The sequence below is a fragment of the Sapajus apella genome, unplaced genomic scaffold (assembly GCF_009761245.1).
Source record: "Sapajus apella isolate SASKATOON/1434 unplaced genomic scaffold, GSC_monkey_1.0 scaffold3, whole genome shotgun sequence".
NCBI lineage: Eukaryota > Metazoa > Chordata > Mammalia > Primates > Cebidae > Sapajus > Sapajus apella.
The window spans coordinates 33,591,947-33,619,868 of NW_022436943.1; the positions used below are offsets into that span (position 1 = coordinate 33,591,947).

General features: G+C 38.1%; 1 protein-coding gene across 1 annotated transcript in view; it reads left to right on the plus strand.

Annotated features, from left to right (window-relative positions):
• Positions 1-27,884, plus strand: part of PKHD1L1 (PKHD1 like 1) — a 159,678-nt gene extending 131,794 nt beyond the window's left edge. Inside the window, exons 71-78 of the mRNA XM_032252007.1 lie at positions 1,178-1,335; positions 3,501-3,636; positions 6,508-6,852; positions 10,491-10,642; positions 11,050-11,196; positions 11,545-11,698; positions 21,303-21,551; positions 24,583-27,884. Coding sequence (XP_032107898.1) covers positions 1,178-1,335; positions 3,501-3,636; positions 6,508-6,852; positions 10,491-10,642; positions 11,050-11,196; positions 11,545-11,698; positions 21,303-21,551; positions 24,583-24,593 — 1,352 coding nt within the window. The 3' untranslated portion in view covers positions 24,594-27,884. The remainder of the gene's footprint in view (positions 1-1,177; positions 1,336-3,500; positions 3,637-6,507; positions 6,853-10,490; positions 10,643-11,049; positions 11,197-11,544; positions 11,699-21,302; positions 21,552-24,582) is intronic.
• Positions 27,885-27,922: the final 38 nt, after the last annotated feature.

Sequence of the window (27,922 nt, forward strand, 5' to 3'; positions counted from 1 at the left end):
GACTTTTTGTCACTTTAAATATTTATGTTATATTAAATTTATGTTATATTTATGTTATATTTAAATATTTATGTTATACATAGATATTTCTTTATGTTTGTTTTCAAAACCCACAAAGAAGGTGTATTTAAAAGTAGGATTTATATTTTATATGCTAAGGAAAAGGTTAGGCTCTATATAGCTTTAGAAGTTTATATTGTTTTAAAATTTGATTGAAGTTTATTTATAAATATTGATAATGCTTCCATGTAAGCTAGGAAATTCAGCAAACCTAATGAATAAATACATCAATAAAATTCATCTTTCCATATTTCACTCAATGTTTATGTATGTATAATCTCGGCCACTTTAAAACTAAGTGAAATAGAGAAGTTTTTTATGAAAGTCATTTTAAACCTGCTCAGAAAATGTTTGGATTCAGGTAGAAAAGCATTCATTATCTCTTGGCTTTCTAGAGGGTTTGATAGAGTGTTATTTCTTAGGTGGCTTCAGTTCATTAACGAAGTCAACACTCTAATAGTACCTGTAGTCACAGTCTTCAATAAAAATTTCTTAAATTAAAATTAAAATGGAGGAAGATTAATGACTTGATTAGACAAATGTGTTTGTTGAATTTATAAATTAACTAATTTTTAAAAATGAGTGAAAAAACAAACTATGAATCAATGGTTCAGACATTCAAATGTCCATGTTTTCCAGGTACAGAGCCTATTGTTAACAAATTAACTCTGTTGCAGCACATTTCCTAACAAAGAGCCTGAGAAACTTCATATCCCACTCAAGCTTATATTTGGTAGAGAGGAGAAATGATCAAGCATTTTCTTCCTCACCATGTGGCCGAGGCTTGAATATTATCATTAAAGTCAAGATAGATGCAAATCAATTTCTCTCAGTGACCTTCCAGTACAAATTCTTATTAACATATTAACGTACCCTTCTTACCCTGGCCAGTGTAAAAGTAAGAATGATAGGAATAAGTTTCTTCCCTTCCTTCCCTTTTGAGCCAAGATTTGAGAAATAGCTTAGCTAGCTGGGTAACAGTGGATAGGTAATAAGTATAAATGCTGAACTTGCATTTGAATCTGATCACTGTAATTTATTTTTAATACAATTAAGTTTCATATATTATACTAATGCATGCTACTGGAACATGTGCTTTCATTTTGCATGAATTTAGGCCCACAGGATCATGGCTGGTGTGCTGGATATACATGCCAGAGAAGGCTGTCCCTGTTTCACAGTATTGTGGCCCTGAACAAATCTTATGAAATTTACTTCACTGGCACTAGTCCACAGAATCTTCGACTGATGTTGCTTAATGTTGACCATAACAAGGTAGGGCAGGATGTCTTAAGAGTTATAACTGTTGATTATTTGCATATTATCTCTATCTGCTAAAACTAGTATCTCCTACCCTGTTCTCTCTCACATTGTCAGCCTTACAGCTCATTTCCAAGGATGCATCAGGGTATCACTGAAATTATTATTAACCTGGACAGTTTCCATCAGCCTGAAGATAAAAGTACCAAGCATCACCACCATCCCCTTGCCAGATGCACTTGATTCTGGTGCTCCTTACTTGAGGCATGACAGTGATGCCTATGATTTGCATGATTAGAAAGCAAACCTGAATTTTTACATAAAAATAGGGTACATCCAAAACTGATCACTTGGAATTATATACTTATTCTTCCATGCTGCTATGATACATTATATATGTTATATATGTCTGAAGTACACTTTTGGAATGCAGAGATTGCAGCATTTTATTTTAAATATCTTCAATAATGTCAAGTCTTTGCTAGAAACTGAACTCAGCCAGGATCGTTAAATTTATATATAATGGGAAAAGAGTATGAGTTGAAGCAGCAATGTCATAATTTAGATTTTCTCTTGTCTAAGAATATGAGACTTCAAACTCCCAGGGCGTTTTAATGTGAAGAAAGGATGCTGATAGGTGAAACAGAGAAAGGAGTAAGGAAAGGAGGTGCCTGCCCCTTTCCAGGCGGCAGCAGTTCCATCCCTTCGCTCCACACAAAACCTTGGAACCACTCTTGACTCCTCTCTTTTGCTCACATTTCTCATCCAATCCATGTGCAAATTCTTTTGAGTTCCTCTTCAAAATACCAGAATCTGCCCACTTCTCACCACCTCCACTGCTACTGTCCTGGTTGAGCCTTTCCTGGACCATGGTAATTGCCTCCCAATTCCTCTCTTTATTTCCACCTATGCCCTTCTAAAGTCTATTCTCAACTTAGTAGCCAGATACCTTGAGAATATGTTAGATCACATCTCTTCCATGCCCCAAACGCTGTAACAATTTCCCTATTGGTCTCTGTCAAAGTCAGAATCCTCACCATGGCCTGCGAGGCCCTATGGGAATCTCTCCCATCCCTGAACTCTGGCTTCTTCTATTCTTCCAGCCCCACTCAGCTCCTTGCTGTTCCTAAGGACACCAAACATGCTACCCCCTGGGCCTATGTTTCTGATGTTGCCTCAGCCTAAAACATTCTACTCTAAGTGGCTAAAGTTTCCATCTTCTCAGATTTCACTTTCTCAATAGGCCTCTAAGATCACCCCCCTTTGCTTGGCTCTCCCAAGTTACTTGTACCCTGATTTACCTTTTTTTTTTCCATGGGAGTCATCACCATTTAACATGTTTTATACTTTACCTTTTATTATTTCTACTATTTTTTTTAATCTTTTCTCACTCTTGAATATAAGCTCAAAAAAGGCAGTGGCTCTTACCAGCACTTAGAATATTGGATGGCTAAAATAGAAACTCAATTTTTCTTTTTCAAAAAATTAGAAGAGAATATTCTAACTCTAAAAATGAGAATGGTGACTACAAACTAATGTGACTGTTAATATTCTGAGCCTCTGAAGACAATATCAAAAGAAGATTCCAAAACTATGTATAGCTTATTAAACTCTATTAATCCTTCCCTGCTCTTGGAAAACCAGTCTCTTTATGATCATAGCTGATAACATGAAATGTAAGCAATATAAACATGGAAAATGAATAAAATTGAATCAGAGAGGACAGTTGGTTTGACTGAGTTTTATTAGTCTTTCTACCAAATTTTTCTCAGAGACAAGCAATTTTTCCCCTAACCTTAAGTATCTAATTTTGTGTGGTTACATTATGCAGAGCACTGCTAAGTCCCCTTTCCCTGCTCCTGGTATTGAAAGCCTGTTTTGTACTTTGTTGTCTTTTAAATGAGCCATTTTTTAAAACTTAGAGATACTCCTCTAATAATTTCTCTGATTATACTTTTCTACTGACAATCGTCAATTAGGGGTTGAGTTGTACTATCTGTATGAATGGTTGAATGTAAGCTCGTTTTAAAAATTTAGTTCATCACTTATCCCAAATCCATAAAACTTAGTTTTAATATTTCGCAGAAAGAATACATAATTGAAGGACAGTTTAAGTGCTAAATTCTAGATATTCTACTTTGTTGCTTTCTTAAAACAAAACTACCTTTTTTCTTAAATAGGCTGTTCTAGTAGGAATTTTCTTTTCCACACTTCAACGTTTGGATGTCTATGTGAACAACTCATTGGTCTGTCCAAAAAATACAATATGGAATGCCCAGCAGAAACACTGTGAACTTAATACACTTCTGTACAAAGGTATTTTCTCAGCAAAGAGCAGTACACATGGTTGTGTACTTATTTATAACATTTTAAATGTCTTATTATTAATGTTGTTAATTTCTTATCTATTGATGACACAAAAGAAAATAAGTTTTTAGCCACAGTCCACCAAATACTAAGAGGTGTTTCTTTGTAACATGAGCGTCCTGAAAGATCACTCCAGATGGAACTTTCTTATCTGTGTACATGCATATATGAGTTTTTGTTTATCATGGACATTTTTTGCTTCCTAAGAAAGCTTTCATTCTACATACATTGAGATCAGTCATTCCTATGTCCAGAAGAGATTTTGCTTAAAATTTTCACCTTATCTTGGCTTTACTTCTATTTCATAGAGGTTAGAGCCTAAATTAATTGGCAGTCATAAGAATTATTGCTAAGAAAGCTAGTATAACATCAACTAAAGGCTGTGAAGTAAATATGATAAAAATTAACTCTTGATTTAAATGAAACATATGGAAGAGAATAAACTTATTCATTAACTGATATTTGTAAAACCAGGATTTATCTCTGCTTATGTAAGTCTTTTTGTTGAACAGGGTTCTAATGAGGCCAATAGTAAACATTCCATTTCACATGGCTACTTATCCTCATATTTTGATGTGATCCACAATCTTACCTAACCATTATATGGCTGTGTGTAGTAGATCATAATATAAGCTAGACTTGAGAGTATGAATGGGTAATCTGTATGCTGTACCATTTATAGAATAAGTCTGATTCCTACTAATAACATGAATGCTAATAAACATGAATGTTTCCAGAGACATTACTATATGTCAGGCACTGGTATACATGCTTCATATATAACTCACTGTTACTACACCATACTAACTCTATGAGGTAAGCACAGATGAGCAAATTGAAGCATAGGAGGTAATTTGGCAAGACAGTGGTCTTAGTTCAGTCTGTCATAACAAAATACCACAGATTGAATGGCTCAAGCAACAGAAATTTATTTTCTCTGGATCTCTGAAAGTCTGAGATCAGGGTGCCACATGGTCATGTTCTGCTGAGGGTTCTTTGCTTGGTTTGCAGATGGCCACTTTCTTCCTGTGTCCTCACATGGCTGAGAGAGTGCAAGCAACCTCTCTGGTGTCTGTTTTTATAAGGGCACTAATTCCATCATGAGGTCTCCCCCTTCACAATTGCATCTAAACCCTATTTCCTCCCAAAGGCTCTCATCTCCAAATATCATCATCTTGAAGGTTAGGGCTTCAACAGGTGGAATCTGGGGACACAATCCAGTCCATAGGAGTCTCAAGCTTGTATGGCACACAGCAAAGACTCAAAAGCAGTCTAGCTCTCAAACCCATGCACTTAACCATTATGCTATATTGCCTCCTTTTAAATTAAGAGAATCAGCATTACTACTTTTTATATATAAATAACTGTCATGAATAAAATGACATTTATAGCTTAATTTTAATAACATTTTCACTCTTTTCAAATAACACATATGGTACTGGGCACTATGTCATTCAGAGCCCGGAAAGTAGAAGCTACCTTCATAGGCAGATCGTTCCATTAACACATATTAAGCCCAGATAAATGCTGAATTGTGTAATTAGTAGTGGAATAAGACATTTAGCTTCCTACCACATTTCGTTGTGAGGCTCATTAGAAAAAAGAAATTAAAATTTTAGAAAGAGGAAGGAATTTTACAGTAATGAGAAAAGCAGAGCAGATAATAAAAAAACATTTTTAAAACCCCAAAATATGTATAGATCCCATAACACAGGGATATTATTTTGTTCTCCATAGGCATAACGTAATGTAAAGATTTGATTATGCAGGTGCTGAAGAGCTGGAGAACAATTCCACCGCTGCCCTATTTATATTTACAGATAAATATATGTGTTACGGTAGAGGTGGTGGTATTTTTGTGAAACAGTGTTGCTTTCAAGTGAACTTTTGCTTTGGCATTTGGAATGCAAAATAATATCTCTTTGTTATGAACCTGTACATATTCTGGAGGTTTCCCAAATGTTTTATTATCTTGGTCTCTGCTCCTTTCATTACTGTGAAATCCCTATTCTTCCTAAAATTTTATTTTTCCTAGAGAGTCTCACAGTGAAATGTGGTAAGAAGCTGCATATGTCATTCCACCACTATTACACAATTCAGCATTTGTCTGGGCTCAATATGTGTTAGTGGATTTATTAGCTCTTAGGCATTGTTGATACTCTGCCATAAAAATGATATATATATTCATTTATTATAATGATCTCAATCACTTTTGTAAAATTCAGTTCCCTAGCAGAATTTGTTTTGCATTAACTAAAGATTTTTCAGGCTGAAATGTAAGCCGGTTTAGTTGGTATAAGATTCTTCTGAGATGTTTTAATATATACTTCATTTTTATTACACAGTTTTGTCCTTAGTTAAAATAGAAACACTGAATTGTAAATGCTCTTTTAAGAGTTGGCATATAGCACTGCATAAATTAGATGGCTAGTAAAGTTAAATTTATATTTTGAAATTACCAAATGCCTTCAGTCAAGGCTTTAAAACTATGAGCATGTGAATAGTGTTTCAAGTACAGTATAGGCTCCTGGGACCATAACTCAATTTGTTTCTCATTTATACTGTGTCTATATAGCTGATTATTTTTTAAAACAAACTTAATGTGTATTGATGGTTTGTGGTATTTTTAGAGGAGTGGCTTCAATTTCTCAAGTCAGTTCTGTAAGTGTTTTGGTTTTTAATAGGTATGCTTTCTTATGAAACAATGATAAAGTTGAATTTTGGGGTATTTTCTAAATTCAAACAAACATTAAGTAATGCATGTTGACTATGATCATATAAAACACTTAGCTGTGCTGTTCTGGCTTTTTTCCTTCATAGACCAATTCCTTCCTAACCTGGATTCCATTGTCCTTGGTGAAAACTACTTTGATAGAACCTACCAGCTGCTTTATCTTTTGGTTAAAGGAACTATACCTGTTGAAATCCACACCGCCACAGTGATATTTGTTTCTTTCCAATTACCTGCTGTAACAGAAGATGACTTTTATACCTCTCACAATCTTGTTAGAAATCTTGCCTTGTTTCTAAAGATACCAAGTGACAAAATCCGTATCAGCAAAATGATAAGAGAGAAGAGTCTGCGGAGGAAGAGATCCATGGGATTTATAATTGAAATAGAGATTGGAGACCCTCCTATTCAGTTCTTAAACAATGGCACCACAGGTATGAATAACAGGTGTTTGAGAGGGAAGAATGTAATTACCAAATCTACATCCATAAATAACCTGATCAGGGCCTGATGAGCCAGGCCTCATCAACCCCACATCCTGAACCCTCTAAGCACCTAGAGACCCTTTTTCCTTCTTTGCTCCTATAATATGAAACTCTTTTGGAATTGGAAGGAATATGAGCCTCTATTTTTGTTATTGTGGTGATTAGTATATTCAACAAAAGAATTTGACCTAATATAAAAAGATCTGGGAAGACCTACCTAAGCAAGTGACCTTATAGATAAGGGATTAAGGATGAAAATAGTTAATGAAAAGACAGAGGAAAAGGTGGTCAAGGCTGTGGAAATTGCTGGTGAGAGTTTGGTGCATTTGAAGAGAGGAAACAGGTCCAATTGCTCTGGAGTAGAAGGAGCCAGGAAGGAGAAGCAGCTGGAGGTGAAGCCGAGGGGTAGACAGGTGCTAGACACGGAGAGCTTTGGAAGTTAAAAGGAGGACTGTGGATGTTTTCTTAAGAAAAAGAGGAGATATTCTTGGATATTCTGAGCATTGGCGCGGTGGATTAGACTTCCCACAGTAAAGTCACAGATTCACTCTAGCAAGGGCAGATGTGCAAAAACATAATCTGTCTTTATTTCCTATGATTGAGCTAATCATCCTCACCAGCCATCATCCCCTCCCTCTGTCCCTCACTTCCTATTTTTTATCAAAGATAAAAGATAAGCTCAACTGTCCCATCAGAGATATCTCTGCCAGCTTAAATCATTTCCTTAGGACAACTCAGTTTAGGCACTTGGGTAAATGTTCAGCTCTTCAAATTTTCTTTCTTTCCATCTGCTCCTTTCAAGTTGGGGTCTGAATACTAACGGGCTGTCCTGGCCTCTGTCTTCATGTTATGGTCTTGTCTTCACAGCCTCTGCTACAGAGTGGGTCATCTTCTCTGTTCTACATATGCATCTCTTGAGGTGCTACTGAACTTTCCTGGTCTTCTGACAAGCAATAGCATCCCCTGCTGCTAATCTGCAATCATGCCTTTGTCTTCAGTGGTCAAGCACAAGTACTCTGACCTACCCCTTCCCAAGAATAGGAGAGGCAGGTATCTGTCAGAGGAAGATCTACCATCCAGCTAATGAAGCTTAAGCTATAAGCCCCCTCACTGATACAAGTTCTGGGAGGCGCTTTCACTTTCAGTGCCCTAGGAGAGGTCTTCATAATGTGGTCAAATCATTGAATGTTACTGTGAACACTACAAAAGTACGATTTTTCTGCATTCCTTTTCCTAAAGAGAGCCTCCAGACTTGTATATACTGCAGTTCCACTAAGTTTGGATCTACCCTATCTACCTGTGTTCAGTCACTTTATTCTTATACCCCCTGGCTCTGTGTAAACCTGGGTACCAGGTGAAGCTCTCACTTTATGCCACTAGCGATCTTCACTCATTTTCCCAGGAAGTTTGTTTCTAGGCATTGACCCTATGCATCTACTACATTCTCACTCTGGAATTCTACCAGCTAAGCAGACAGAAGTTTCTTCCACTGGGGGATACGTCTGTGGGAAGGCTTGCCTGTGTGGAGGGAGGTGTTTATAAACTCTTGGTTGGAAAAGTGTAGGAAGCACAGGCTTGTGTTGCAACCAGATCTCCCATGATGTTCTCTGCCCAGAGTCATAGTTAACTTTTCTTCATCAGTTCTGTACTCACTTGGACTTACAGGCTCAGGGTTTGGACTTAGCATGACTTTGCCTGTTACTTTAGTCTAGGAGTTGTAGAGGGCCCATGGCACACATACAGATTACTCACCTACTCTTAGAAATCCCTTGTGAGCCTTACATGTCATGAGGTCCAAAATTATCACACTAGCCACTAGATATCCAAAGAAACTGGGATTTATTTTCTACATGTGACATACATTTCCAGATATAATCCCTCCTAAGCCCATACACTTAAAGCAGTTTTAGCTTGTTAGATATATCCAGACAGGTATAAAACCATTGAAGAATGTGGAAGTTAGGGATGGTGGGAGGGACAGGCTAATGGCATGTTTTCCAAACATAGACTGGGATAGGGTTTCAAGTCTGAAGGAGAACCCTACAACTTGGTGAATCACAACAAAATGTTGAGAAGTGCCAAGAAAGATGTTCATGTGGTTGTTCTCCCAGCACCTTGTAGCTTTTATATAGTATTAGGATATCCAGAAATTCACAGATGACCTACAAAGGGGTCACCTATATATTAAGGCATTTCTGAGCAGAGTCCTGGAGTCAGGAATAAGAAGCCTTCAAATTAAGGTCTTTGGTTTCTCGAGGCAATCAGCAGAAAGGAGTGCCATCACATGTCTAACAGTCAGCAAGAACCTGTTAGTGCAGACCGGATCAGTCCTGCCATTCTGTGCCAAAATCCAGTGAAGACAAAGTAGTAATAGTAGTGCACAGACATGAACTATTACTGCTACAGCTAGATAAACAAGCCCTCAGGCTTGGGGTGCCTTCTTGGAGAAGGCTGTTTCTGGAGGGAGTATGAGGAAAGGGAGGAATCTGAAAGACTGAGCCTTTTCCCAAAAGAGTCCGCATCATCCAAAAGTGACCTTTTAAACTGAAAAGGACTGAAATGCCTTAGGACTGTGGAGTTCACAGTGTCATGTCATACCTGCTGGCCCAAGACGTTACCTCCTTCTTCCTGATCACTCTGAGCTTTTATGGCTTACCAAGAATGGAAGAAACTCAGTGATTTGAGTCCTCAAGGCATGATTCTGGATATAGAAAGTACAAGGGGTTAGCAAGGCCTGCAATACACTAAAATATTATCCTGGTTTACAGTTGTTTCTTAAAATACCAGTCTGACTCCACAGAGCCAGTTTAAAAGTGGTTTTAATAATCCTGCTGATGTGGCTTTAACTAGGATTTTAACAGCAGGGACAGAGAGTGTTAGAAATTGATAATGAATTAGATGTGGTACAGTGGAGAGTTGAAGGAGCAAGGATTTAGCAAAACTACCAGGCTTCTGAAAAAAGGAATATGATGCATCAAGGTATCACTTTTTAAGGTAAGGACCAATATAGGGGCAGAAGGTTTAAGAGGAAATCCCAGACCTGCCATGCTAGAAAAAGGGAACAGAAACTATATGTAATGTTAAAAGTAACTGAAAATTGTCAAATGTTCAAAGCAAGTAACAACTGGTTAGTAACTCAATAACTTTAGCAACTAATACATTAATACATACTCATAATATGATAGATTCTAACTATCCTTCCATTCCAAAATTAAAACTCTTATTTTTTAAAATGACACACGATAGAAATGCATGATAATGCTACATTGGTAAACAAAGATTGACTTGAGAAAGTTTTAAATTTAGAGACATATATTCTTCCACTATGTTTTCATTCATTTTTCTTGTATCTGTTTTATCTACCTTTGTTTTTCATTTAATTCAAACTTAAAATATATTCTCCTGAGTTCTTCATTTTCCTATCCTCATTAACATGACTGTTGTGTTTTGCTCAGGTAAGATTAGAAAGCCTTGGACTTCTATAATGTGTTGGAGCAATGCAAAGAAAGCTAAAGTGAAAAACTCTCATGTGTTCTCACAATTCTATACTTTTATAATCCAAATGTCATAATACTGTTTCCCCACAGGTCAGGTGCAAATATCTGAACTCCAGGAAACTGCTTGTTCTCTTGGACAAGCTGTAATATTAGGAAAAATCAGTCGCATCCTTGGATTTAATATTTCTTCCATGTCTATTACTAATCCCCTCCCCAGCCCAAGTGACTCTGGCTGGATTAAGGTAAGAAAATGCAAATAGAAAAAAAAAATGCGTTTTTGCTACTTAAAATATCATTACTTATTTCTTCTTTTAACTCTGTTTCTATGTCAAGACAATAATTTGGAAGGCATGTCTTTATTATTTATTGTTGACTTTTTATAGGCTCGCTAAAATGATAATAAAGTTGTCTGAACAAAGGAGCATGTCTTCCAAAAATTGTGTATTGGCTCCAAATTTGCCTTGTTTTGCATATTTATAACAATGCTTCATAAATTTAATGGAGGAAACATTGTAATAATATTAATTTTACATATAGATCATATTTAAAAATAAATAATGAATATATTACACTCAGCCTGGCTAAAATGAGTCTGCTGCTGAGTGTAGTTTATCATGCAGAAACTGGTTCATCACTTTTCCATTCACAGGTAACCGCCCAGCCAGTTGAAAGGTCTGCATTTCCTGTTCACCACGTCGCCTTCGTGTCCTCACTCTCAGTGATCACTCAGCCGGTGGCAGCACAGCCGGGACAGCCGTTTCCTCAGCAGCCTTCGGTAAAGGCAACAGATTCTGACGTAAGCCATAACTCAAAATTTTATTTAAGTGAAGGAATTAAGCTTTAAATTCTGGAGGGTGAGCCAGTTTCATTCATCCTGGTGTGCTGGCCACCTGAGAATCACATAGCCCCTTTAGAAGTTGGACTAATATCTAAATAGACCATCTTGTACTGTCTTAAAATGTTCATGTTAAATGAACTGCTGCTGCTGCTCAGATTTATGAACTCTTAGTGTAGAATAAGGAGCTTCTTCAGATTTTCAATTTATAATGACGCATTTTTGAAAATAAAGTTTTGCATATATTTTTAAAAGAGTGAAAATAAGGCAATTGTTATAATTCTCTCTTTTTTTTTTTTTTTTTTTAAGGGTAACTGTGTATCAGTTGGAATTACTGCACTAACTTTGAGGGCCATACTCAAGGACTGCAATAATAACCAAGTCAGTGGCCTTAGTGGGAATACAACAATTCCATTTAGCAGCTGTTGGGCCAACTACACAGACCTTACTCCCTTTAGAACAGGTGTGTGCACTATTTTGGATCTTCACATATATATCCATAAATAGAGATAATTATAATGTTCTTTTGTTGAACAAAGCATTCTGTAAAACTCTGGTCATTAAATTATAGAAATCAGAATGCTATATTTTGCCTTGTTTCAGAAAATATTTAATCTAGCTTAAAGTAGATTTAATGGCTGGGCCTGTAATCCTAGCCTATAATCTTAGCACTTTGGGAGGCTGAGGAGGGTGGATCATGAGGTCAGGAAATCGATAACATCCTGGCCAACATGGTGAAACACAGTCTGTACTAAAAATACAAAAATACCTGCGCATGGTGGCATGTGCCTGTAGTCCCAGCTACTCAGGAGGCTGAGGCAGGAGAATTGCTTGAACCCAGGAGGCTGAGGTTGCAGTGGGCCAAGATCGCATCACTGCACTCCAGCCTGGGCACCAGAGCGAGACTCTGTCCCACCACCAAAAAAAGATTTAATATGTGAAATAAATAGAAATTAATTAAGGAAATCAAAATTATGTCATGATTTATGTTATCCATTTGTATACTTTTCTAAATTTGCTCACTAAAGATGTATTACATTTATAGTAAGAAAAATTAACATGGATTTTCTCTTTTTTCCTTCTTTTTTTTATTTTACTTTAAGTTCTGGGGTACATGTGCAGATCTTGCAGGATTGTTACATAGGTATACACAGCCATGGTGGTTTGCTGCCTCCATCCCCCCATCACCTACATTAGGTATTTCTCCTGTTATTCCCCCCAATCTCCCCACTCCCTGCTATCCCTCCCCAAACCCTCTAACCCCCAACAGACCCCAGTGTGTGATGCTCCCCTCTGTGTGTCCATGTGTTCTCATTGTGCAACACCCACTTATGAGTAAGAACATGTGGTGTTTGTTTTTCTGTTCTTGTGTCAGTTTGCTGAGAATTATGGTTTCCAGATTCATCCATGTTCCTGCCAGGGACATGAACTCATCCTTTTTTATGACTGCATAGTATGTCATGGTGTATATATGCCACATTATCTTTATCCAGTCTATCTTTAATAGGCATTTTTGGTTTGTTTTGGCTATGCAGGCTCTCTTTTGGTTCCATGTGAAGTTTAAGATGGTTTTTTCCAGTTATGTGAAGAAGGTCAATGGTAGTTTGATGGGGCTAGCATTGAATCTACAAATTACTTTGGGCAGTATGGCCATTTTCACAGTATTGATTCTTCCTAACCATGAGCGTGGAATGTTTTTCCATCTGTTTATGTCCTCTCTAATTTCCTTGAGCAGTGGTTTGTAGTTCTCCTTGAAGAGGTCCTTCACATCCTTTGTTAGTTGTATCCTAGGTATTTTATTCTCTTTGTAGCAATTGTGAATGGGAGTTTGCTCATGATTTGGCTCTCTGTTTACCTGTTACTGGTGTATAGGAATACTTGTGATTTTTGCACATTGATTTTGTATCCTAAAACTCTGCTGAAGTTGCTTATCAGCTTAACGAGATTTTGGGCTGAGATGATGGGGTCTTCTAAATATACAATCATGTCATCTGCAAATAGAGACAATTTGACTTCCCCGTTTTCCAATTGAATACCCTTTATTTCTTTTTCTTGCCTGATTCTTCTGGCTAGAACTTCCAATACTATGTTGAATAGGAATGGTGAGAGTGGGCACCCTTGCCTAGTGCCAGTTTTCAAAGGGAATGCTTCCAGTTTTTGCCCATTCAGTATGATATTGGCTGAGGGTTTGTAATAAATAGATTTTATTATTTTGAGATATGTTCCATCAATACCTAGTTTGTTAAGATAAAGGATTGTTGAATTTTGTCAAAGGCCCTCTCTGCATCTATTAAGATAACCATGTTTTTTTTCTTTGGTTCTGTTTATGTGATTGATTACATTTATAGATTTGCATATGTTGAACCAGGCTGAAGCCTACTTGATTGTGATGGATAAGCTTTTTGATGTGCTGTTGCACTTGGTTTGCCAGTATTTTATTGAAGATTTCTGCATAGATATTCATCATGGATATTGGCCTGAAATTTTCATTTTTAGTTATATCTCTGCCAGGTTTTGGTATCAGGATGATGTTGTTCTCATAAAATGAGTTTTCTTTAATTGTTTGGAATAATTTCAGAAGGAATGGTACCAGCTTCTTTTTGTACATCTGCTAGAATTTAGCTGTGAACCTTTCTGGACCTGAACATTTTTTGGTTGGTAGGCTATTAATTGCTGCCTCTATTTCAGACCTGGTTATTGGTCTATTCAGGGATTCAATTTCTTCCTGGTTTAGAATTGGGAGGGTGTAAATGTCCAAGAATTTATCTATTTCTTCAAGATTTACTGGTTTATGTGCATAGAGTTGTTTGTAGTAATCTCTGATGGTAGTTTGTATTTCTGTGGAATTGGTGGTGATATGCCCTTTATCATTTTTTATTGCATCTACTTGATTCTTATCTGTTTTCTTTTTTATTAGTCTGGCTAGTGGTCTATTTTGTTGATCTTTTCAAAAAACCAGCTCCTGGATTTATTGATTTTTTTGAAGTGATTTTTGTGTCTCTATCTCCTTCATTTCTGCTCTGATCTTAGTTATTTCTTGTCTTCTGCTGGCTTTTGAATTTGTTTCATCTAGCTCCTCTAGCTCTTTTAATTTTGACAATAGGGTGTTGATTTTAGATCTTTCCTTGCTTATCATATGGGCATTTAGTGCTATAAATTTCCCTCTGGACACTGCTTTAAATGTGTCCCAGAGATTCTGATGTGTTGTGGCTTTGTTCTCATTGGTTTCAAAGAACATCTTTATTTCTGCCTTCATTTCATTATTTATCCAGTAGTCCTCCAAGAGCAGGTTGTTCAGTTGTACAATTTTGAGTGAGTTTCTTAATCCTGAGTTCTAATTTGATTGTACTGTGGTCTGAGAGACTGGTTGTTATGATTTCTGTTCTTTTGCATTTGCTGAGAAGTGATTTACTTCCAATTATGTGGTCAGTTTTAGAGTAAGTGTGATGTGGTGCTCAGAAGAATGTATATTCTGCGGACTTGGGGTGGAGAGTTCTTTAGATGTCTGTTAGGTCTGCTTGGTCCAGATTTGAGTTCAAGTCCTGGATTCCTTGTTAATTTTCTGTCTGGTCGATCTGTCTAATATTGACAGTGGAATGTTAAAGTCTCCCGCTATTATTGTGTGGGAGTCTAAGTCTCTTTGTAGGTCATTAAGAACTTGTTTTATGTAACTGGGTGCTCCTGTATTGGATGTGTATATATTTAAGATAGTTAGCTCTTCTTGTTGCATTGATCCTTTTACTATTATGTCATGCCCTTGTCTCTTTTGATCTTTGTTGGTTTAAAGTCTGTTTTATCAGAGAGTAGGATTGCAACCCTTGCTTTTTTTGGCCTTCCATTTGCTTGGCAAATCTTTCTTCATCCTTTTATTTTTAGTCTGTGTGTGTCTTTGCACATGAGATGGGTCTCCTGAATACAGCACACCGATGGGGCTTGACTTTTTATCCAATTTGTCAGTCTGTGTCTTTTGATTGGGGCATTTAGCCCATGTACATTTAAGGTTAATATTGTTATGTGTGAATTTGATCCTGCCATATTGACACTAGCTGGTTTCTTTGCCCATTAGTTGAAACAGTTTCTTCATTGAGTTGATGGTCTTTACCATTTGGTATGTTTTTGCAGTGGCTGATACTGGTTGTTTCTTTCTATGTTTAGTGCTTCCTTCAGGAGATCTTGCAAGGCAGGCCTGGTGGTGACAAAATCTCTCAGCAACTGCTTGTCTGTAAAGGATTTTATTCCTCCTTCACTTATGAAGCTTAGTTTGGCTGGATGTAAAATTCTGGGTTGAAAATTCTTGTCTTTAAGGATGTTGAATATTGACCCCCACTCTCTTCTGACTTGTAGGGTTTCTATCAGGAGATCCACTGTGGGTTTGATGGGATTCCCTTTGTGGGTAACCCAATATTTCTCTCTGGCTGCACTTAGCATTTTTTCCTTCATTTCAACTCTGGTGAATCTAATGATTATGTGCCTTGGAGTTGCTCTTCTTGAGGAATATCTTCGTAGTGTTCTCTGTATTTCCTGTATTTGAATGTTGCCCTGCCTTGCTAGGTTGGGGAAATTCTCCGGGATAATATCCTGAAGAGTGTTTTCCAGCTTGGATTCATTCTCCCCGTCATATTCAGGTACGCCGATCAAATGTAGATTAGGTCTTTTCACATAATCCCATAATTCTTGGAGGCTTTGTTCATTTCTTTTCACTCTTTTTTCTTTAATCTTGCCTTCTCATTTTATTTCATTGAGTTGATCTTCAATCTCTGATATCCTTTCTTCTGCTTGATTGATTTGGCTATTGAAACTTGTGTATGCTTCACAAAGTTCTCATGCTGTGTTTTTCAGATCTATCAAGCTGTTTGTATTCTTCTCTAAGCTGGTTATTCGAGTTAGCATTTCATCTAACCTTTTTTCAAGGTTCTTAGTTTCTTTGCATTGGGTTAAAACATATTCCTTTAGTTCAGAGGAGTTTGTTATTACCCATCTTCTGAAGCCTGCTTCTGTCAACTCATCAAACTCATTTTCCATCCAGTTTTGTTTCCTTGCTGGTGAAGAGTTGTGATTCCTTGGAGGAAAAGAGGCGTTCTGGATTTTGGTGATTTCATCCTTTTTGTGCTCATTTCTTCCCATCTTCATGGATTTATCTACCTTTGGTCTTTGAAGTTGGTGACTTTCAGATGGCATCTCTGAGTGGATGTCCCTTCTGTTGATATTGAAGCTGTTTCTTTCTGTTTTTAGTTTTCCTTCTAACAGTCAGGTCCATCTGCTGCAGGACTGCTGGAGGTCCACTCCAGACTCTGCTTGCCTGGGAATCACCCATGTGGGCTACAGAACAGTAAAGGCTGCTGCCTGTTCCTGCTTCTGGTATCTTCATCCCAGAAGAGTACCTGCCAGATGTCAGCCAGAGCTTTCCTTTATGAGGTGCCTCTTTGGATATATGGGGATCAGGGAGCCACTTGAGGAGGCAGTCAGCCCTTTATCGAAGCTCCAGTGCTGTGCTGGGAGCTCCATTGTTCTGTTCAGAGCTGCTGGGCAGGGATGTTTAAGTCTGCTGCAGCAGAACTCACAAATACCTCTTTTCCCAGGTGCTCTGTCCCAGGAAGGTGGGACTTTATTTATAAGTCCCTGACGTGCTGCTGCCTTTTTTCAGAGATGCCTTGCCCAGCAAGGAGGGTGTTTAGTCACAGTCTGCCTGCAGGGGTGTTGCTGAGTTGCTGGGGCCCAACTGCTGTGTAAACTTCCTTGGGGTTTTGTTTACATAGGTAAAGTTAGAACTGCCTTGGTAATGGCGGACTGCCTCAGTAATGGCAGAATGCCTTGGTAATGGAGGGTTGCCTCGGTAATGGTGGACTGCCTCAGTAATGGCGGACTGCCTCAGTAATGGCAGACGCCCTTCCCCCACAGAGCGACCATCCCCTGTCAAGCTCAAACTGTTGCGCTGGCTGTGAAACTCAAGCCAGTGCATTTCAGATTGCTGGTCTTTGTTGGGGTGGGATCCACTGAGCCAGACCACCTGACTCCCTGCTTTCAGCCCCCTCTTTTTCAGGTGAATGGGCAACTCTGTCTCCCAGGTGTTCCAGGTGGCAGTTAAAACAACTGCCCAGATTTGTGTGGGTTTTTGTGCTGGAAACCCATGGCACCAGCTGAAACAGTCATCCTGGAAACATGCAGCACTTGTCAGCTGGCAGGTGGGAGTCTCCTGGTCTGCGGGCCATAAAGACTGCAGGAGAAGTGCAGTGTCTGATCTGGAGTGCCAGAGTAGCTGGCAAAGCCCCCGATGGCCTCTGTTGGTTAGGAGGGGGATCCTCCAGTTTGTTGCACTTCCTGTGTGAGGGAGCGCCCCCACCCTGCCTGAGCTTGCCCTCCTTGGGTACATCCACTGTCCCAGTCCCATTGAGATGCACCTGGTACCTTGGTTGGGAATATGGAGATCACTCACCCTTTGTGTTGCTCTCACTGGGAACTGTGTTCTGGAGCTGTTCCTATTTGGCCATCTTGGCCACACACCCCCTCTTTTCTTTTTAACATATAAATTTTCAAATTCAATAAAAGAAAAAATAGGCTCATATAACTTTGATACCTTAAGGAGGAGTTCAGAGTTGGGCTAGAAAGTTGACTGTAGTCTTTCGGAAAGCCAAGGCAAAAGAGAAAATGAATATTATCATAATTTACAGTACCCATCAAATAAACAGACCAGTTGCTGTGGAAAATTAATAATATTCTCTGAGAACAGAACTAATGTCTCCTGTGACTTCTCAGACAAAGTGTGCACAATTAATCTGTATTAAGTGATATCGTCATCATCGGTGCAGTAAATACTGCCATGACTGCTACAATTATGTTTTTTAAATACTATCTTCATAGAGGTTGATGACACAACTCTGATTGGTAAAAACCATCATACTAGGGCCTGAATGACATATTCCCAAACAGATCTCTCTTGGTGATAAAATGTAGAGTATCTAAAGGAATGAAATGGATAAACTGCTTGCATTTGAGAAAGGCCTCCATTGTTGTTTGTTCCAACCTCAGGCCCATTTAAAGACAGTTAGGGGCCTTAACTTCTGAAAAGGCTATGTAGAGGAACCCCCATCAATTTTTTTACCCTGATTGTTTTGTTTCTCCATGCTTTGGTAGTGCCCTACACCAGATATGTCCAGTCTGCCTACTGAGCAGCAATATCTCAGCCTAATGTTTGATAATTAAATGACAATGAGTTCAGTGTTGTGCTCCTAGATAAGTATCTAGTGTTCCACTGCTTTCTGGTTAAGAGCAGAACTAACTTCTTTTAACTATCAGCCCAAATGGAATGTTTTTATGGGAAATGAGACACCTGACAAGAACCCTACTGAAAGGATGTTTGCTTACCTCCTCATGAGGGTGGACCCAATAAGTGGTCAGTGGCAAAGACCCAACCTTGTGACCAAGGTCTTCAAACTACAATGTTTCAAAAGTACCCAGGATCACTGGAGCACAAACACACCAAAATAGGTTTTGGCATTTTGCTGTGGCAACAAAATAATAATTAAAGCACTTTTCTTTTATACATTAAGTTTTCTTTCAGAATTCTTGGAGTGTCTATCTTACTTGCTATGGAAAAGCACCAGTGCTCTTTACCTGTCTGTCTGTCACTCCTTCCTTCCTTCCTCTCTCCCTCCCTCTCTTCCTTCCTCCCTCCTTTCCTTTCTTCTTCCCTCCCTCCCTTCCTGGAGTGTCAATTTCTCTTGCTATGGAAAAGAACAAGTGCTCTTCACCTGTCCTTCCTTCCTTCCTTCCTTCCTTCCTTCCTCCCTCCCTCCCTTTCTCTTTCCCTCCCTCCCTCTCCCTTCCTCCCATCCTCCCTCCTTGCCTTTCTCTTCCCTTCCTCCCTCCCTCCCTCCCTTCCTCCGTCCTTCCCTCCCTGCCTTTCTCTTTCCCTCCTTCCCTCCCTCCCTTCCTGGAATGTCTATCCTACTTGCTATGGAAAAGAACCAGTGCTCTTCAGCTGTCCCTCCCTCCCTCCCTCCCCACTCTTCACCCCTCCCTCCCTCCCTTCCTTCCTTTCCTCTCTCCCTCCCCATTCTGTCCTCTCTCTTACCATCTCCTTCTCCCCTCCCCACTCCCTCCCTTCCTCTCTCACTTCCCACTCTGTCCTCTCTTTTACCATTTCCTTCTCCCCTTCCCTCTTCCTCTCCTTCTCCCCTTTTCTTCATCAAGTGTGGCATCTCAGCTCCCTGGTTATGTACAATAAGGAAAGTCTCTTAAGTATAGGAATCTCTTCATTATTTTTAAATCAATTAGTCAGTTTGTAGATTAACCACAGTAAAATTATAATAACAATAAAGCATTAGTGAGAAAATTAACAGAACATCTTTCACTGACTCTTTCTAGCAGGTTACCCCCACAGTCACTGCACTGAAGGAAATCCCCTTGCTGATCAGACTGCAGCCTGACAGGACAGCACCCCTTTTCTACACATAGCTACATAACGAGCAAAGCAGGGTACTTGGATAGAGGAGATATGGGTTGTGGTTTCTAACACAGAAAATGGTGATGGAAGAATTGGGTGAGAAACAGGTGGGAGGAAAAAGTTCTGAATAAAAAGGGTATTGCTAACAGACTTGGAACATAATTTATTTAGCATCCTATGTAATGTTTAGTGTTTCTTTCCATTTCTATTGCTATGTAACAAACCAGCCCCAAATCTAATAATTTAAAACCATTTGATTTGTTCACAATTGTGTGGGTCAGAAATTTGGGCCGGGATGGCTCATCTCTGCTCCACAACATCTGGGGCTTCAGCTGTGAATTTCTATTAGCTAGGGCTGGCTAAGATGGCTTTATCAAGGTTATATCTCCATGGACCTGAGTCTGGATTTTGGCTGGGTTCTTCAGTTCTCCTCTATGCGGTCTTTCCATAAGGCTAGCTTGGGCTTCTTCACAGTACTTCTGGAGGAGAAAATCAAAAGGACTACCCTAAATAATTTGCTCATCAAAAAAATTAATAAAAAAATTCACCTGCCACAAAATTCAGATTTTTTTTAATGCAAAAAAGAAAAAAAATTTTAATAGACCATTGTCAGGAATTGTCAGTGACAGAAAATTCTATAGTACAGTACACATATATCCTGAAAGTTATATAATGACTTGCTATTGTTCATGAAACCACAGACATGATCAAGATCTAATTATATTCTCTTCCAAAAAAAAAAAAAAAAAAAAAAAAGACACAGAAATGACTTTTTTTGGAAACAAATAATAGAGAAAACAGACAAGTAAAAACTTACAGGGCTGTACAAGTATTAGAAACACCATTCTGTGTGGTGACTACTATTAATGATAACAGTAGACCCAAAAGAAATGATAGCAAGGAAAATATGTTAGTTGTCTCATATTAAAAACTCTGGGAAGATTTAACCTGGAGGTTAAGTAATATTTAGATGGGCTCTTGAAGTTTTTTACATTCTAAACACAAGTAATAATGTTTCTAAAATGTCTACCTGAAGTAATGAGAAAGGGTTACAGTCTTGTAATACAAAAATAGCATCTAACTTCAAACAAATGTGAAAGATGGTAGAAGTTTTTTGAATCTGAATAAAGGGCATATGATTTTTTTTTGCTGCATTATTCTTTCAACCCTTTTCTTGTTTGAAATTTTTCAAATAAAAAGTTCAGTATCCATCCCCACCCCCCCAACTGAGACCGATGCGTCTCCACTCCTAGGTCAAGTATGAAGGAATGAAACTGAGATTCAATGCCTTAACCTCTCTTCCCTATTGTCCCTCATTTCCATTTCCAACAGCCTTTGCCCAGTCCTGGGCACTGGGAAGGGGCCCTAAGAAGCAGGTATTGCTGCTGTAGAAAGAAAATCTACCCAGCTTCGCCACTGTTCAGTTAATGGGCAGATTGAACTCATCTAACTCTGAGACCCTGTCTACACTTGCCTGTACTTAAACTAATTTATTTGACTCAACTTTCAAAAATATTTCATCAGGATCTAAATACCGTTTTTTCAGTCAATGAAAACCAAATTAGAACTGTTTGAAAACAAGTAAAAAAAAAAATCAAACACTATGATGCTTTTTTTTTTCCAGGTAAAAATTATAAGATTGAATTCATACTGGATAATGTTGCTCGGGTAGAATCCAAAACTTTCAGCCTGCAGGCAGAGTCTGTCTCTAGCAGCAGCAGCAGCAGCAGTGGCAGCAGCAGCAGCAACAGCAAAGCATCAACTGTGGGTACATCTGCTCAGATAATGACTGTAGTAATTAGCAGTCTGATTGGAAGAATGTGGCTCTTGGAAATATTTATGGCTGCAGTTTCGACTGTGAATATAACTTTAAGTAAGTAGAGTTCATTAATATACTCCGCATATTGAAGTACCAGTATTTACTGGATAAAGGCTGTGTGCACAGCTCTTGTGCATGGTATTACTGTGGGGACAAAGAGAAAGTAACAGCCTCAATGGCAGAGACAAGACAACCTACAGAAAGTGTTATTCGCTACATGTTGGTCTCTAAGAATGTGGTGAAACAAGGCTGGGCACAGTGACTCACACCTATAATCCCAGCATTTTGGGAGGCTGAGGCAGGTGGATTGCCTGAGGTCAGGAGCTGGAGACCAGACTAGCCAACATGACAAAACCCCGACTCTACTAAAAATAAAGAAATTAGCCAGGCATGGAAATGCGCAACTGTAATCCCAGCTGCTCAGCAAGCTGAGGCAGGAGAATCGCTTGAGCCTGGGAGGCAGAAGCTGCAGTGAACCGAGATCCCACCACTGCACTCCAGCCTGGGTGACAGAGCAAGACTCTATCTCAAAAATAATACATACATACATACATAAAGTGGAAAAGTAAAAGTGCAGGTCATGTCAGAACTCTTTTTGAATTGCAGGATGCAGATTCTTAGCTTGAATTGATTAGACAGTAAAGTGATCACTTAGCTGAAAAGTCCAGAAGTTGTCTGGTTTCTCAAACAGCTGGATCTAAAGACTCAAATGATATCTTCCAGAACATCTGTCTCTTTTTTAATAAGCTCCACTCTCTTTGGTGTTAGCTTCACTCCCAGGCTGACTCTTCATCACCCCAAATCCTCATTACAAAGGTACCTGCTATCATCCTCTACCAGCCCCTCAGCCAATGCAGATAGAGCTAACCTCTTTCCCAACAGTTCAGCAAAAGCCCCAAAGCTATATCATTGACCTGGCTTGGGTCACATGCCCATTCCCGAACCAATCACTGTGGCCATAGCGTTCTAATTAGCTTGGCCTGGGTCACGTCGGGTAAGGTACTGAGAATGGTGAAGGTGTAGTTTCACTAAGGAAAATAAAGATGCTAGTAGTACTGGAAGTGATAGGCAGACAGAGACACTGAATATTAGAGAAATTAATAAAAGGGAGAGGTTCCTATATGATTAGAGATGATGACACATGTCATTGCATTATCAACACATGAAAGTCAGGATTGTATAAAATATATAAGATTTGGAGAGGGAGGGAAAAGGCACTCAGGAACAGAGACATGATAGGAGCAAAGAAAAAATGGCAGTGGAATAAAACATCTTCAGTTATACATGTTTAGCACAGAATTCCTCATCATCATCTTCAAACACACTTCTCCAGCTTCCCCATCTCAGTTAATGCCAGTGCCATTTTTGCCTCCATACTGCTGTCAGATTTAGGTTACGTAATGCTAACAGTAATCCCAAATCCTCAACTATTTCTCACTACATGAAAAAAATATAACCAATATCAAAGGCCTTGAAACCAGAATTGAAGACTGCCTCCTTGTACAAAATCATTTCCAGTAAGAATTCTCTCCATCCTACATATTCCCTGTATCTATACCTAGGCTGTTTGCCTCTACTCACCAAGGTCACCTCTCCCAGCATCCTTCCAGGTCTTGCTCAAATGCCACCTCATCCAGCAGGTTTCCCTTCTTCCTTCCCACTCTATATTTAATTCTCTTCTCCCTTTGTCTCCAAGTGCACTTTATGTTTGTACTATTATTACAGTCCTTTCTGTAGTGTACTTGTGTTAAGCTTATATTCAAATCTGTCTTCCTCACCAAATTGTGAGCACTTAGAAGACTGTATACCTTACATATTATAAGTACTAAAAATGTGGTTTAATTGATTTTAAATCTTGAAAGTGAAAGTTAAGTCTTTACCTCTGACTTAAGGGGAGATGTTGAGTAGGGGTATTGTAGGCAAATTGTAAAGAGCTTTGATTGGAACATATTAATCAGTTTGAAATTCATTTAATGGGGGAGAGTTTCTGACAGGTTAATGAAAAATATCACATAAGAGATACTGTATAATAAAGTCGAGGAATTTGAGGTGGGGTAACAATTTAGAAGAATACTAAAGCATATTGAACAATGAAAGCCAATACTAGATTTTAAATTTAAATATAAAGGATGAGAGGACATAGTAAGGCTGGGTCTGGAAGTGATAAAACAATCTGGAGACTGAAACAAACCACTGGGATCTTTCTTAGAAAGCCAGAAAACAAGAAGAAGGAAATCCTTTCTTCTTTCTTAATGGCAGAAATTAACTGGAGTCCAGTGGTAAAGGGAGAAGCATATTTTGCAGAGACCTTGTCTTGGCCTCTTATAGCTGATGACAGATGGGGTTTTATGTTATTTTTATGCCAATTTTCTTGTCTCCAGAATAGTAATAAAAGTAAGACCAGTTGTTTATTTTATAATAGGATGACAAATATTTCTTTATTTTATTTCTTCCCAGAAGCATTAAAATATAAGGTCTAATTGGCTAAATATTGCTTAATATATATTTGTGCATTTTGCATTGCCTCATTAAGTGCAAAAATCTTTACTGACTTTCATCCTGCCTACTCCTGACAACTTTGGTACTTTACCAAATTAATATAATTCTATTTTCAAATAATTAGTAAATGATATAGCTCCTAAGTTTTTCCAGGACCTTTTCCAAATAAAAAGACTAATCAATGTCTTCTTTTCTCCTACTAAATAAACTACCATTTTTCAATTAAGATATAATTTAAACACCATTAATGAATTAAAATGCTGGATTCTTTATAACTTTGCATTCTGAACTAACAAGATACTACTTTTAAGAGAATAGTGAAATTTCACCAAATAAAAGACCTTATATTTTAAATGTGTATTTTTAAACATGAAAAATAAAAAATCTTATATAAGCATCAGAATCTATAAATTTCTACTAAAAAAAAGCCCATTACTGATTCTAACATTAAGTGGGTAAACTTTGAAATACTGTTAACTATACCATAAAAAAATGAGAAAAGTTAAAATTAATGAAATGTATTGTAAATTATATACTGTATGCTAATACTACTTAAAAATTGTTTTGTATTGTTTTCATTTTCCAGGAAGCCACTAAAGTGCTGTTCTGAAGAATAGGCTGAAAACAATAATATGAGAATTGCTTGTTTATTTGCTATTTTGTTGTGCAACAGGCAAAAGTCTATAGCATTTTCATGAAAATATACTAAAAATATTTTTATAATATATAAAATGTACTAATTAGCTTTAAACACAAAAATCAGATTTCTTCAAAATATAAATTTGTTTTGATTCTTTTTATTTGTATGTTCTTATTTCAATAAACTTCCAGAAATCTGTCATTTGGAAGTAGATATGACACCTCTAAGTTATTGTACCAACAAATCTCCTTTAAATAATTGAAAGAGCTTGTCTAGTTCAGACTTAAGCTCTTTACATCAGATTGGAAGCATTTTAAGTATTTTTCTAAATACTGGGGCAGGGGGGTGGTTCTTATTTTCTCTATCCATTTATAAGCCTTTGATTTCCAACAATCTAAGCCATTCTAGTTTCTAAGCATTTTGGAAAGATGAGTTTATTTTCACACAATCTGATTCACAGTAATCTCAGGAATTCTAGACTGTCCTGTATTTCTGGATTTGCCAAACTCTGGCCAATATTCTAAGAAAAGTTTTCTTGTCCTTGGAATGAGCTTTTGGAACAAGTCCAAACTCCTTTTCTGCCTATCCCTCTTTCCTACTCAAAACTGCCACTACGAAGAGCATGACTCCCCTCAATCTCGGGCACCAGTTGAGGGTTGAGGGGTTCCCTCAACTGGTGGATGCGTATACACTGTTTACTGGATGAATGAAGCATAAAGTGTGGGGACGTCAACAACAGAACAGAACAAACTTATTTTCAAGAAGATCAATTGTAGAATGCCAAGAAGCTACAGACTAATGTAGCTAAGTTAACTAAAACTCTAATACTATTAAAAATTGCAAATTTTTACTCAGAAGATTCTAAAGGGAATACTTAATTTGACAGAACTCCCAATAAAGACATTGTAGCCTTATCCAGAGCTGGTAGATTTGGTACTCATGAAAGTTACCTTCCAGCAAGTGACACTCAGCAAACATTTGGGACAGCTGAGAGAATTCAACAAAACCCATACCTTTGTCTCTTGTATACCATCTCCTGGTACATGCACCTCAGATCATTGTCAATTTTGCTTAGCAGAAAATGTATAAACACTTACCAAGTAGTAAAATTAAATATCTTGGTAAATGTGGCATTTCACTCATTTGAGCAGTATCTGTTAAGTGTTCTAGTAAGTAGGAAGGCTACAAGAAATAAGACACTATGCCTTCCCTCCAAGAGTTTTCAGATATTCGGGGAAAGAGTGGAAACAGACCATTTGAATACAACATGATCACTGTCTCAGGGAGAGAGACAGAAAAGACAGAGAGAGAGAGAGAGAAAGAGAGAGAGAGAGAGAGATGGGTGGAGTCTGGGCAGCAAAGACAATGGCACTTGCCTGGGAGAAAGAGCATCTTGTGAGGATGGAGATGGGTGAGGGGCAGCTTCCAGAAGATGCCCAGGATGAGTGCTGAGAAATAAAGCATGGGATTAAGGAAGGCTGTCTCAGCAGAAAGTATGGTGGCAAGAGTGAAGACCACCAGACAGCAAGTGCCCTGAAGGCAGGGGCTCTCCCTTACATAACACTTTTTCCCTGTCATCTAAAAAAATGTCTAGTATTGGTGGGGGGTACAGTTTTAACCAGATACTCAAATAGAATTTTTGGCTAAGACAAAGTACAAAAGCAGATACCAGACAAAGATGTAACACTTTTTAAATTAGGAAGCTTAAAATAGTAGGGATTTAAAGGACGATTTTGAAAGAGCAGTTCTTTAGAAATGGCTGTGCTGGGGATGCCCCTTTTGAAAGGGAAAGGAGTGAGGTACTAGCTCCTAACACCAAGTGAAAAGAAAAAGACTTTCATTAGGCTCATGGAAAACTTAACAGGTGTTCTCTGAGGTTTGTGACACACAATGGAGTGGTGTCTGAGTCATGGCTGATGCATCTAACCAGAGAGTAGTTGGCTGAAGCAGCTGATGGCAGCCAAGTCTAGGGCTGTAGTTTAGAAGGTAACAGCAGAGCATTACCTATAGTTTCTTGGGCAAAGGATGTGTCCCATGAATATGATGTGGGCCGTGTGTGTGTAAGAGAGACAGAGAGAGAGCATGAGGTTGCTAGCAATATGGAGGCCTTATGCCTTGTTCAAGAGGGCTACCTAGAAGGAGAGTAGAAGGAAACTGGGAGAGGACCACTGGAGGCCTAGGGGCTGCAGAAAAAGTTCAAACAAACAGCTAGAATAGAAATAGTCACAATTTTAAGGGAACTGCAGATAAGAGGTCCATGACAAGGTAGTCTTCAAAGTATACATGAAAGCTCCTTCATGAGGAACATTTGCCATGTCCAGAGAGCATTGATACTTGATTGTACAGCACCAGGTAACAAAGCACTTTTATACTCCCCTCAGTTCCAACCCTGGTGGAGTGAAAAACCACTGTTCCTGAGATAGGGAGGGGGAAGGGGACTCAACATGGGCAATTTCATGCTAAGACTTAAAAATAAGCCTTCCTAAGGCAAATCCAGTTTACCTTTCATTCCGTGATACTTCCTTTCTGTTAGAAAACTAAATTCCAAAAACTACAATTCCAGCATCTATGAAACAAATTCCTACATTTGGGCTCTGGAAGAGATACAAAAATATTCTTCACACCAGAACACTGTAAAGGCCATAAAATTGTCCACCATCTGTATTCTTTTCTTACCTAAAGGTATAATTCCATCCACTGGAGTTTTTTTGTCAAGATTTTTCTGTTAGTTTTTAATAAGGAAATTTTCTAATACAAGTTATGTGGCAGTAAAAGGGTTTCTAAAAATTGCTTCTTAGACACAGACTTTGTTAAAAAGTTCCAGATTTAACTGCTTTAGGTTTCTGGCTGTCTGCTTTTTAAGAACTTTCTAGAATTATCATAATACATAATTGCTTATTCCAGATAAATTACAATTTAATTACTACTTTTAAAAATGCTTGAATTATTGGAACCATGGGCAATGTGGCTTCACATATCCTTTATTCATATGCTAAGCAACTTTTATTTTTGCTTTTAAAGTTTTTGCATTTAAATAATATTTCTGTGAACATTCCTGTCTTAGAAATTGATGTGTAAATTCTTAAAATAACTTTTATTTTAAGAAGTGGCTATCTAGCTCTTGAACAAGTCATAAAAATCCTTTGGTGTGTTAATACTCTTCTATCCAAGACCTGAAATGTTGGTGAAGTAAATATATTGTTCCAATTTTAGTCAAAGAAACAGAAAATAAGAAGTTAATAAGAATAGCTTCTTGTATTTCTCATAATAAGTGAAATGTTTACAT